At 38.4% G+C, this 11858-nt stretch overlaps 1 protein-coding gene and 1 long non-coding RNA gene across 2 annotated transcripts; both read right to left on the bottom strand.

The window, feature by feature from the left end:
* Positions 1-491: 491 nt before the first annotated feature.
* On the bottom strand, positions 492-1041 carry LOC148739636 (uncharacterized). The gene is made up of 2 exons (XR_015997067.1): positions 833-1041; positions 492-527 (listed from the first exon to the last, which is right to left on the bottom strand). It is a non-coding gene; the product is annotated as an uncharacterized LOC148739636 (long non-coding RNA).
* Positions 1042-1424: 383 nt separating this feature from the next.
* Positions 1425-3314, bottom strand: LOC148739635 (uncharacterized). The gene is made up of 4 exons (XM_088749522.1): positions 3275-3314; positions 2701-3033; positions 2033-2284; positions 1425-1543 (listed from the first exon to the last, which is right to left on the bottom strand). Exons 1-4 carry the CDS (start codon positions 3303-3305, stop codon positions 1425-1427), a joined length of 735 nt encoding a protein of 244 aa, XP_088605648.1. The 5' UTR covers positions 3306-3314.
* Positions 3315-11858: the final 8544 nt, after the last annotated feature.

Genomic DNA, 11858 nt, shown 5'->3' with positions numbered 1-11858 from the left:
TCTAGATTTTCCATTTCCTTTTCTAACACGTCACGACCAGCACGAGAGTCCATTAAGGAGTAAATAATTCCGATATGTTTTCGTAATTTCGTCTCGTATTCCCTTTTCCTCTCGCCACGAATTTCCAGTTGATAAGCTCTTCCTTTATCGGTCAAAGTTCGCTCGCATGAGGCACGCGGTCCTGTATGACCGCATTGTATGCCCGGAGAACATATTTCTTCATCTACACCAAAGTTTCTCACATCGCGCGACCAATTTGAAATTTCAACATCTGGAGCTTCTTTATCTACCGCAGCGACAATTTTTCGAACTGCACATCGAGGTGAAGGAATACCACTAACACTCATCTTCGACGAAGTTTGATTAAAGCCAAGGCGTCTTTAAGATATTTTACTGTAACGGCAGGCGAACATCAAGGCCGAATGTATTGCCGTGAAAATCGCGACCGGAGAAAAATACCAGAACGGGTGGAACTTTACAGAGACCGAAGCGACATTCACATCACATTTATTAATTGATCTCGTAAACTGAAATAAGCAATGAAGGACTAGCGTAAGGCAGTTGCACAAACAAACGTTACAAGGCACTAGCGATCGACAAATGAAAACCCTCAGAGGCAACAAAATAGGACTAAACAGGCTAAATGCAAACAACCAGAAACGAGCGAAACTATAGCACTAATATAAAGAAATCGACTCAGATATCCACGCGGCCACGAGGTCGCGGTACGTAAAATCACAATGATCACACATAAAATGAATAATATATTAATCGAACTACGAACTGGGCTAACCACAAGCAATAAGGATAAATTACGATGAAACGAACTTACATATCTGTCCCGCGACACCGTAGGCCTTTATAATCTCTTTTTGTAGACCACAGCAAAAAATGTCTACTCCACACACACGCTCCGCACGTACTAAATCAATCACATCCAAAAATAGCTAAAGAACCTAACTGTAACGTAAAGCACTGTCACGCAAGTGACGCGTGTAACTGTAACTTAAAGCACCGTCACGCAAATGACGCGCATCAACAATCTTATTTTTTAAACTACTCTCAGGTTCTTTAATATACAAGATTTGTGGCATGCGCATGCGCATTGCACATTACAGCTCATGGGAGAGGATAAACTCAGGGCTAAATGCCTCATTCTGGAGACAAATGTTTCCAGGTTATTTTCTTTCAAAGACCCCAAGAGGTTTAAATCAATTCTGTGTTTCAGATTGTAATCCATATGAAATCATGACTCGACCATTCGTTGTGTTGCATGCAAAGTAATCCCTCGGAAACCTGTTGGCCTGAGTCCAATGACAACTTGAGAGGCATTTCTTTGGGAGGGGGACATAAGGCGAAAGAGAGGCTTTTGAAGCATTCTGTTGGCTCTATTCTCCTTCGGTTTTAAACTGGTTTAATTATACTCACAATTTTACCGCAGCAAGTGGAACTTTCCATCGAAATGAAGAAAGTTTTTTTCCATTACAATTTATAATGAAGATGGTTCCATTGAAGGTGTCACATTCGCAAGGGTCTGGGCAGTCTAAATATATGAGACGAAAAACTGTTAAAATGGAGATTTTCATCGAAGGGTTCAAATTTGAAATAGAAGAAAAGGTTGTCTTGATTGTTTGCTATGGTAGACGAACACTGAGGAGGTAGATTCTAGGAATAACCTAAAAGATAACGTTGAGGATGGGGAGATCAAAATGAATCGAAAATTACCAACCAAGGGATTAAGCTTAAATATTTCAAAATCGACAAACCCTGGAATAACTTCCTCTAGTAATGACCTTTTCTTAAAAAACATGAAATCGCCATATGAAAAGACGAAAAAATAGACTTGGCGTATGAATTCCGCATTTCCCTGCTTCTATCTGTATGGTCTTTTTTGCCTTTTTTTTTTTTTTTTTCAGAACAACTTCATTTATATTTGACAGGGACAACAAATTTCTTGTTAGGAAAATAACAAAAGTTAAAATTATACAGGTTAAGTAAGTTCAAATATGAAAAACACTGACACAGTTCTCACCTTCAATCGTGAGATTGATCTCTCTCCTTAACATCTCTTCAGCTCTTCGTACCTCGCAGCTGTAATTCACATTCTTTTCTGTTGCCGTGACAACAAGCTTGTATTTTACACTGGTACTGTTTTGAATAGCAACACCGTTTTTTCTCCATACAATGTATGGAGCTGGCCCACCTATCACCGGGCACCACAGGTTTGAGGTTCTCTTCGAAAATACAAACTGCGTCTTCGGTACTTGGAGTATGGCTGGCGTGACTATACAAGAAGATGGATTAGGAAAAGTCTATTAAAGTAGTTAATTGTAAGAACAATCATAATGCATTATACTAGAATAGAAAACCATGAAAGTAATGGCATGAAGTAATTAAGATATTCTGCATGCATATTTAAATGACCTTAATTCTGGCAAAAGTTATTGTTCAAGCTGAAGTAATATAGCAACTCTATCTTCCTCTTTTACCATTTTTTATTTTTCGCTCTGCCTGTTTCACTTTTCGTGTTTACCAGGGAATTAAAGTCGCTTTACTCGTAAATTACGATAAGCGCTACAACAGAAGAAAACGTACGAGTGATGTCAGAGTTCTTAGAACCACTTAACACGATTTGATCGATATTGAAAGGCTAGCTGTCCTTATAAATAATTACAAAAGTATAAGAAGATAAATTCATGCCTTTTTCATTCAGGGATCTACCAGTGTAAAATGCATTGAAATTATAGTAATTATATGGAACAAATTTCAACCACATGTATCGTCCACTGGCCGAACGCTCTACGCCAGTTCTGTACTCCCCACAGAATACACCAAGAGCATTGGCTGCCTGATTATTACCATCCCCAATCTCAAGATAGAAACCGCCCAGACATGGTAGTCGAAGGTTTGATGGGTTGCTCATGGTAAAGTGTAGATGCACGTAGTTTCCTTTTGGAACCGAGAGAACATATGTTCTCCAAAACGTAGGGACTCTTTTCCATCCTTGCGCAAGTCGAGAATACTTCAACAGAACAGCGACACCTGTTGGAAATCAATTCTTTAGTTTACACCAAAAACTAATAATGGTTGACATAAAGAAATGCTAAGTGGTAAGGACTAAGAAAAGTCTGCAAGGGCCACCCTTATCATCTCCCTTCCTTCGCACCAACATTACCCATAGGGCTCCTTTCTGTTCCCATCAGGCATTAAGCTGAAATGTACATTATCATAGCTAACACTTTAGACAACTATTATGTACGACTGAAGTGCTTACAGAAAACAAGGATGATGCTCCACTTGGCCATTAAGGATACCGTCACGATGTCCTGCACTTTGTTTGCTGAGGAAGTAAAGTTCAATGTACTAAATTTTGTCATTTTTCCCAACTTTTTATTTCATACACAAGTTCGCTTGAGTAGAACTCTTATCGAGTTGGTGATTTTACGTCCATAGACCCATGTGCAGTCTTACCCGTTCCGTTAAAGCCGAAAAACTTTACAAGAAGTGATATACGTTAGTCTCTTACAATATAATACAATACTTTATTATTAATTCTCCCGAAGGGGTTTTTCAGAATCAATTTGCACTGTGTGTATACAACATAAGACTAATGATATAAAAATAACAACTTACATGTACTTGAGATAGAAATAACAATAACAGTCATAATAACTAAGAATATGAAATATTCTATTCCGGTAGTTATATGTTGAGATACCGGTATCTTATTTCTTCACGAATTCTGCCTTTGCATGCTTTTTAAATGATCTTAGTGATCGAGCAGTTCTAGTGTTGTTACTGGGGCTATTTCACGCTTTTGCTGCCCTATAAAAGAAACCACGCTGGGCAGCCGCTGTCCGGCATTTTGGCAAGTTTAGATCTTCACTCTTGCGGAGGTTGTAAGCGTGTGAAGTTGATCGCTTCCCTATTTTACGGCTACTATATGCTGGTACTAAATCGTTAACACATTTATACATCGTTGTCACATCACGCAATCGAAGTTGCTCCTCTATAGTTAGCCAGCCAAGAGCTTTCAAGGCCGGTGTAATGGGATCGTATTTCCTTGTGTGAGTTAGTACGGGCAGCGAAATTCTGCATAAGTTGTAGTTTATAGATATTCTGTTTGTAAGTACCAGACCATACAGCAGAACAATAGAATAGTTGGCTAAACACAACAGAGTTAATCATTATATACAGAACTTCTTTGGAGAACAGATGGCAAACCCTACTAATTTTACACAAACTAGATAGGAAAGATGACGATAATGATGACATGAGACTATTGAATTTTACGCCGGAGTCCAGAGTAACACCCAGGTCTTTGGCGGATGACACAGGGTATAGTTGTTGTCCAAGAAAGGGTACAGCGACGTCAGATAACTTTGATACAAGCTACCGCGTTCCTAAGAGTACAAGTTTAGTTTTATCTGGGTTTATAAGCAAGTGATTTGCGCAACACCAACCAGAAATACTTTCAAGATCCTCGGTGACTTTTTATAGACAGGAGCGGATATCTTTAGACGCATACGATAGGTAGATCTTACTGTCGTCCACATAGGATTCGATGTTACTGAACTTAGTTACCGTAGGAAGGTCATTCGTATAGAGTGTAAACAGCATCGGGCCTTAGATGGACCCTTGAAGTACCCCATGAGTGATGCAGAGGGGATCCGACAATGATGTTCCAATTCGAGTACACTGCCGTCTATCTGACAAGTAACTCTTGAACCAGTGGAGTGCCTTTTCTGAGGTGCCAAGCAGTTGGAGTTTACTGAGCAGGGTAGAGTGACAGAGACTGTTGAAAGCTTTACCGAAGTCTATTAGAACCATTGCAGTTATTTGCCTGCTATCCGTCGCTCTAAGGATGTCGTCCGATACTAATAAGCTCAGCGTTTCCGTCGAGTGCAGAAATCGGTTTCCACTTTGATGTGTCGTCAATCGGTTATGTAATGTCAAGGAATCATTGAACTGACACATGGCATTTCTCTCTGCTACCTTGGAGAGGACTGGCAGTAGCCAGACTGGAAGGTTGTTACTCGCCACCTCATGGTCACCCTCTTTTGAGTGTGGGACTACTTCACCCTTTTTCCACGCTAGCGGAAACACGGAACATGAGAAAGAGTGGTTTATTAGGTCAGTCAGCGTCGGAAGAATGTGTTCAAGGCAGTCCTTAAGCACCGAAATGGGAACTTATTGCTTTATTGGTAGGCATGTCTACGATAAATTTTCGCACATCGTCAGGCGTAGCTAACTGGAAAGCAAAGCATCCGTCCTCGTCCCTTTGGGCCTGTTGTGAAGTCAGCGTGGCCTGCTGCAAGAGGTGTTTTACTGTAGGCCGTAGTGGTTGGCCAGTTCTGTAGACTTCTTGACTGCTTCTTGTTCGACCTGGACGAAAAATTGGTTGCACTCATTCGCCAGGACGTCGGTATCCCTTATATATTGAGGACGCTGGCTAGATTTGTTGGAAAGAGCCCGTGGTATGATTTTCCACAGGGAACCAGTAGTACCTTTATTGGTGACAACTTGTTGTGCGAAGTGTTCTCTTTGTGCATGCCGAATAGACTGTTTAATCTCCCGCCTCAATTCCGCAAACGCTTTCCAGTCTTCACGGCTTTGGCTCTTACGCGCCCGCTTGTGAAGCTTATTCCTTATATTATCCGTTCCCTGATCTCAGCAGTGATAGATGGATTTGATTTGCGCCTTAGTTTCAGATTTTTTAGGGGGGGCATGATTATTAAGGCTTGTTAGAGAGAGGTCGTTAAAGGCGTCCACTCTGTCATTTCTTGAGGGTCGACTGAAGGTGATTCCTCAGTAAGAAAGATTATGACAAAATTTGTTGTAACTTTCCTTAAATTTTCTCTACCAATGTCTGTCTCGAAAATAAAATTTAAAAAAAGAGAGGTAACTGTGCTTGTGAAAGGGATGTGATGGGCTAAATCAGTACTCCATTTATGCCTGTACTGGCCCTAATCACGCGTGTCACTTCATCGGTTCCCTATACATTTTGCAGTAGCTGAAAGCAAGAGTTTTTAAAAAACCGCTTGAAAAGAACTTGTTAGTAGAAATTCTCAAATGTGCGTAACAATTTAATTTATAATTTGTGGAAAATCGCGCAATTTTAAACGCCATCGACTGGAAACGCTCCTAGATTCGTTACCGAACTACGCCCAAACATGAAACCCATTCCTTCCAATACGAAGATTATGGTTCATTTCTCTCTCCTGTTTACCCTTGAGGCGCCATGGATAATTTATTACAACTGCGGGCCTCTTTTTCCCTTGTGAAAAGAAGACGAAGAAGAAGGAACCGGGAACAATGACCGGGGCGATAGAATTTGTCATCTTTCGGCTCGCAGATCTTGCTGAACTTGCTATAAGGTCGCGCGTTCTCATTAACAACGAGGTATTACTTCCCGAACGTTGAAGAGCGATCTCATTTCGAACACATTCTCTCACAATTTGTGTCAGTTCTTCCCTAGCATCACGCCCTGATCCGTCTTCCGACGCTATCTCTATTCATGGGCGTTAATGGTCGGGGCATTGGGTCCGCAATACAGCGTATTTAACTGGGGACTGGACGGGGATTTTGTTGAATGACGATATTTTGAATGTCCGGGAACTTTCGAACACTTGGTCATAATAGAAGGTATGTCATTAAATAACTATGCTTGGTAGAAGTTGAATAATTGTTTTTGTTGAGTAAAAAGTTTGGACTGAAGTTGAACAGTTAATTTTGTTGAGTAAAATAAATATAGCTATTGAAGTTGACTAAATATTGTTGTTGAATGAAAATAATTTTGGTTGAATATGAAAAGAAAATGCGCGTCGTTGAACATAAATATGAAATGTTGAATACAACTGTAACCTGTTGAATAAAAATATATTTTGTTGAGCATAAATATTAGCTGTTGAATAAAAATATGCAACTTGTTGAATTTTGCAACATTTGGCTAACCATAAAGGTCTAACTGTCTTCTGTGTGCAACTCAGTCAAACACATCTAAAAGTTATCTCTTCTAAATAAAGAAAAAAAAAAGGCTCTACGTCAAAACATGTGCAGGAAAAATAAAGGGGGGTTGACCTGAATTTCTCTTGTTCACATTTAATTTAACACTTTAGTTTCAAAAAGCTATTTCAGAATTTTTAAATTCAAACTCGTACAATTCTATTAATAGAATGTTCAACTTAAGACTACCATCTTCGAGAAGTTGTCACTCTGATCCAGAGAGACATTTTGCATGACTTTACCATAAGGAAAAAGGAGCAGGAAAATAGAAAACAGAAAAAGCTACGCAAAGGTCTGAATCATTTTATTCCTTCTTTTTCTGTCACAAACTTGTTGCGTATGACGATAAATAACATAAATCGAACTCGAACCAACCTAAATTTACTTGCAATATGGGTATTTGCTTTTAGAGAGTAAGGACTTTTTTGATGCAAATGTGCAGGTAGAGGCGACTGGCGGATCCTAAAAGTGGCACACGAAATGAAACGCTATGAAATGAACAGCATTGTTTCGCTTTTAATTCAAATAAGACAGAAGCATTCTTTTCTCGATTTATAGATCTTTGACTTTCAAACAAGTTAACAAATTTTCTTACATTGAGCACTATTATAATCTTATTCAGAGAGAAAAACTAAAAACCGAGTTGGGAACCGAGTTAGGAACGGAGTTAGAAGCCGAGTTAATAATTAATCAATTGATCATCGATTATGATCATTGACAAAATAGGGACCCCTACCCGCCCTTATCTGAAATGTCTACGTTTTTGTTCAAAATCACTGCACTGTACTAATCGTTGCACAGTATAAAATCCAAAAAACGTTTCGAACGTTTTTGATACAAGGGAGTATCGCGATCTTCTAATAGTCTTGGCTATGCACTAGCCGTAAATATCTCATGCTATTGCAGTCTCACTTTTGCGGCCTGTGAAATTTGGTATTTCATCACCAAATGGCTCTTCGGACCCATTCCTGTGTAATTTTCAATACTTTTTGGTTTCAATCAACTAATTTTGTGGTAACAAAGACTATAAACTTGCGCGGATTTTCAAATTACCCGCGACAAAGTTATTTGCGTGCGAAATTAGTGTTACCATGGATACGTTTCCTAGGCTGAAAGAATTGATATTTCGATTTCGGAATATATTTTCTCCCAGCTAGCCGTCAATATAAAGTGATGTTGCCGTCTCAAAATCGCAATTAGTTTATAAAATATTTGTTAAATCAGTTGATATTTTTCCTCAAACATGCTTTCCTTATTTCTTCCAGCCTTCCCCCTTTTTAACAGAAGGTATAAAGGTTTGATTTCAAATTTTTAGATAGTCTTGATAAAATCGAAGGGAAACAATATTTTAAGTTCTTTTTCAAATGATCATGTCCGTTACTCGGTGAAGACAGTTTTTATCGTTCACAAACTGACTGCTTGATGACATTTGAGTTCCAATTTTCCGCCGGTTTCGGTAAAATTCGCATTTCCAATGTAAATTACAGAATGGAAAGCACACATTAGTGGTGAACTTTTTCCGAGTGTCTTACTGCTAATTGATTACCGAGTGTCCTGCTACTAATTGATTACCGAGTGTCCTGCTACTAATTGATTACCGAGTGTCCTGCTACTAATTGATTACCGAGTGTCTTGCTACTAATTGATTACCGAGTGTCCTGCTACTAATTGATTACCGAGTGTCCTGCTACTAATTGATTACCGAGTGTCCTGCTACTAATTGATTACCGAGTGTCCTGCTACTAATTGATTACCGAGTGTCTTGCTACTAATTGATTACCGAGTGTCTTGCTACTAATTGATTACCGAGTGTCCTGCTACTAATTGATTACCGAGTGTCTTGCTACTAATTGATTACCGAGTGTCTTGCTACTAATTGATTATCGAGTGTCTTGCTACTAATTGATTACCGAGTGTCTTGCCACTAATTGATTACCGAGTGTCTTGCTACTAATTGATTACCGAGTGTCTTGCTACTAATTGATTACCGAGTGTCTTGCTACTAATTGATTACCGAGTGTCTTGCTACTAATTGATTACCGAGTGTCTTGCTACTAATTGATTACCGAGTGTCTTGCTACTAATTGATTACCGAGTGTCTTGCTACTAATTGATTACCGAGTGTCTTCCTACTACTTGACTCTGATGATGACTTCCGCACAGTTTGTCGAAACCTCAGTCACTACCACCGACAACAGTCCTTCTCAGGACTACACTCACCCGGACGATCACATTACACTTTCACACTTATTACTAGTTGTGTTGTAGTCGAAGGATTTGGAATTTATCCGACTCTATCATAAATGATCCTGAATTCTCAACATCATTCTTTCCTGAAAACTTACCGATTTTGGTAAGGAGAAATGCGATTTTGATCGATCACGGAACGGCTATGTCAAAAAAAAAAATGGTTTCAGGCATTTCTTGGAATAGGAAAATCAGCAAATCGAAGTACGGTGCTTTTAAAAAGTCCGGGAGTTAGAATAGTTAAGATATTGTGGTGACAACTATAACAAAAATAAACTCATCGAAAGGATCGACATCTGTACAACCAAAGAAGCTAATTTGTTATAAACGAAAATATTTCTACTGCTTTCAAATCTAACATTTCTACCGTATTGAGAGCGACAGATATGATTAAACGAAAGGCATCTCCAATATATAAACACTACCACGAACGGCACAGCGAAGTCCCGAAAGACCTACTGAAACGTTTTAGCATTCTGAAAAAGTGTAGTAACAAGTTCGATTGTTTGGTGAACGAAGTGCTTTTCATCAGAGACCTAAAACCCACTCTGAACGTGCAAAGCGATTCAATTCGCGCAAAAGTATTTGTATATTTAGCTCCTAACATATTTGTGCTAATTTAGTGTTACACCTTGCCGCAAATTTTGTAATTTTTATTTCTCCTTGACAATGACGTTATGATGACACCGAAACGTCGGTTTTTATCGTTAATTCTCTCAGTTCTCACTAAAAGACCACTTAACAACGTATCGATGTAAGAAACAAGAATTTTAATGTAATCACTGAGCTAGTACCTTAGAATTCAGTTACGAAATGAACCGTTAAAAAAATAATTCAGATAAAATGTATATATGAAGTTCATATATTTTGATCTGCGGTATTAACTACGTAGGATGCACGATCCTCGCGGTAGAGAGCGCTATTTATGCAATAGCGAAAATCAGACCTGAAAAAGTCAGGCCTGTACGGAATTCGAACCACTGACCTCTGCGATACTAGTGCAGCGCTCTACCAACTGAGCTAACAAGCCAACTGGGAACAGGCCTATAAGTTGATTCGTAAAAAACCCGTGAAAGTGATAAATGAGATACAAGGAATATATGAAGTTCATATATTTTGAACTGCGGTATTAGATACGTATAATGCACGATCCTCGCAGTAGAGTTCGAATCCCGTACAGGCCTGATTTTTTTCAGGTCGGATTTTCGCTAATGCATAAATAACGCTCTCTACTGCGAGGATCGTGCATCATACGAAAAAAATAATTGTTAATTCATGGCGATTGATAACTAATATATTTTGATTCAAATGCATTGAGATAAATTTCCATAAGCATATTATATTCCTCATATCAGGCGAAAGTAAACTGCAACGAGGAGAACTTTCCACATTCCATACCTTGTTTGGTGCTTTACAACCTCTAAACAGATATAACGGTGCTTTTTTATTTCTTTTGAAACGCCGAACAAAATCCTAACAGTTGCGCAAAATTAAAATATTGTATTCGTATCGTGTATTTTTCATAGGAAGTAAAAAAAATGGAGAACATGGTATGAATTCTCTTTCTTATCAACAAACTACCTCTTATTTCGCCTGTAGTGCTTTCTATTCCCTCACGCGAAAAAAAAAATTGATGATATCTTTAGGATTTTGAAATACATAAATTGAAATCCTAGCGTTGTGGATTAGTTATCCTTTTATCCACCAATCAGCTGTTATTTTTTTCTTATCTCTTACAAGCTGCCTGCTTCTTGTTTTGTTCTCTGACGTAAGTATTATTTCACTTTTTTATTCGATCAGTTTGATCGTTTTCCAAACCTCTCAATACCATTGTTCATGACAATATAGCGATGTTAGTGGGGGAAATGAGATTTTCATGAATTAGTTAAAGTTTTATCATGAATCTATTCAAGTTTCACTAATTTTTGTGTTGTCCTTGTTTTGACAGCTAGCTAGGCGTAAAATGCACATCTAGAGCATAGGTCACAGATACTCTGGTCAAAAACTGAAAGAAATCAACTTGATCAAACATACTTTGCTGTGGGGAAATATTTTAGAAGCTATGTTTAAGCAGAACAGGGAGCATATATTCATAAACAGGATCGACATCTGTACTGATAGTGTGGATATATAGCAATAAAAGAAGGAAAGCTCGCCGCCTTTGGATAAAAAGAGCTCGTAATAAAATAGCCAGGTTATTCATCAATTTCAAAGTTCATCAGTAATTCGAAAACCGTCACTATTTGTTCTTTTTGGCAAGAGAATGCCAATTGCTCTTTAAAGGACAGATGTTTCGATCTCTTCCCTATAATTTTGAAATGCATAAGTCATCTTGTTATGTCATTTATGGTGTGAACGCCGCAAGAAACTATTAAAAGTGTTTTATAAATTTTTAAGATTTAGAAAAGCAGGAGAAATGTTAGTGTTGCAATTTTGAGGTCTAACCAGTCTCGTTATTCCCCCAGCCAATCAGCTTTAGTTTCTATAATACATATTGAAGATAGAAGGAGAAATTGTACTTTGCAATAAATGTTTCATTGCACATCATCAAATAAATTACAAAAGAAAAAAGATTTGTATGTATTATGCGCTGTCTATATATTCAG

The sequence above is a fragment of the Stylophora pistillata genome, chromosome 2 (assembly GCF_964205215.1).
Source record: "Stylophora pistillata chromosome 2, jaStyPist1.2, whole genome shotgun sequence".
Taxonomy (NCBI): Eukaryota; Metazoa; Cnidaria; class Anthozoa; order Scleractinia; family Pocilloporidae; genus Stylophora; species Stylophora pistillata.
The sequence above is the reverse complement of the archived record's forward strand: the minus strand, read 5'-3'. Positions and strand labels throughout refer to the sequence as shown.

Bases quoted from the DNA above. Each gene is read 5' to 3' on its own strand.
- LOC148739635 (XM_088749522.1), bottom strand. From the start codon at position 3,305: ATGGCCAAGTGGAGCATCATCCTTGTTTTCT. The intron at 3,034-3,274 runs GTAAGCACTTCA...CAGGTGTCGCTG, and splicing joins GAGCATCATCCTTGTTTTCT to TTCTGTTGAAGTATTCTCGA. The intron at 1,544-2,032 runs GTGAGAACTGTG...TCATATATTTAG, and splicing joins GATCAATCTCACGATTGAAG to ACTGCCCAGACCCTTGCGAA.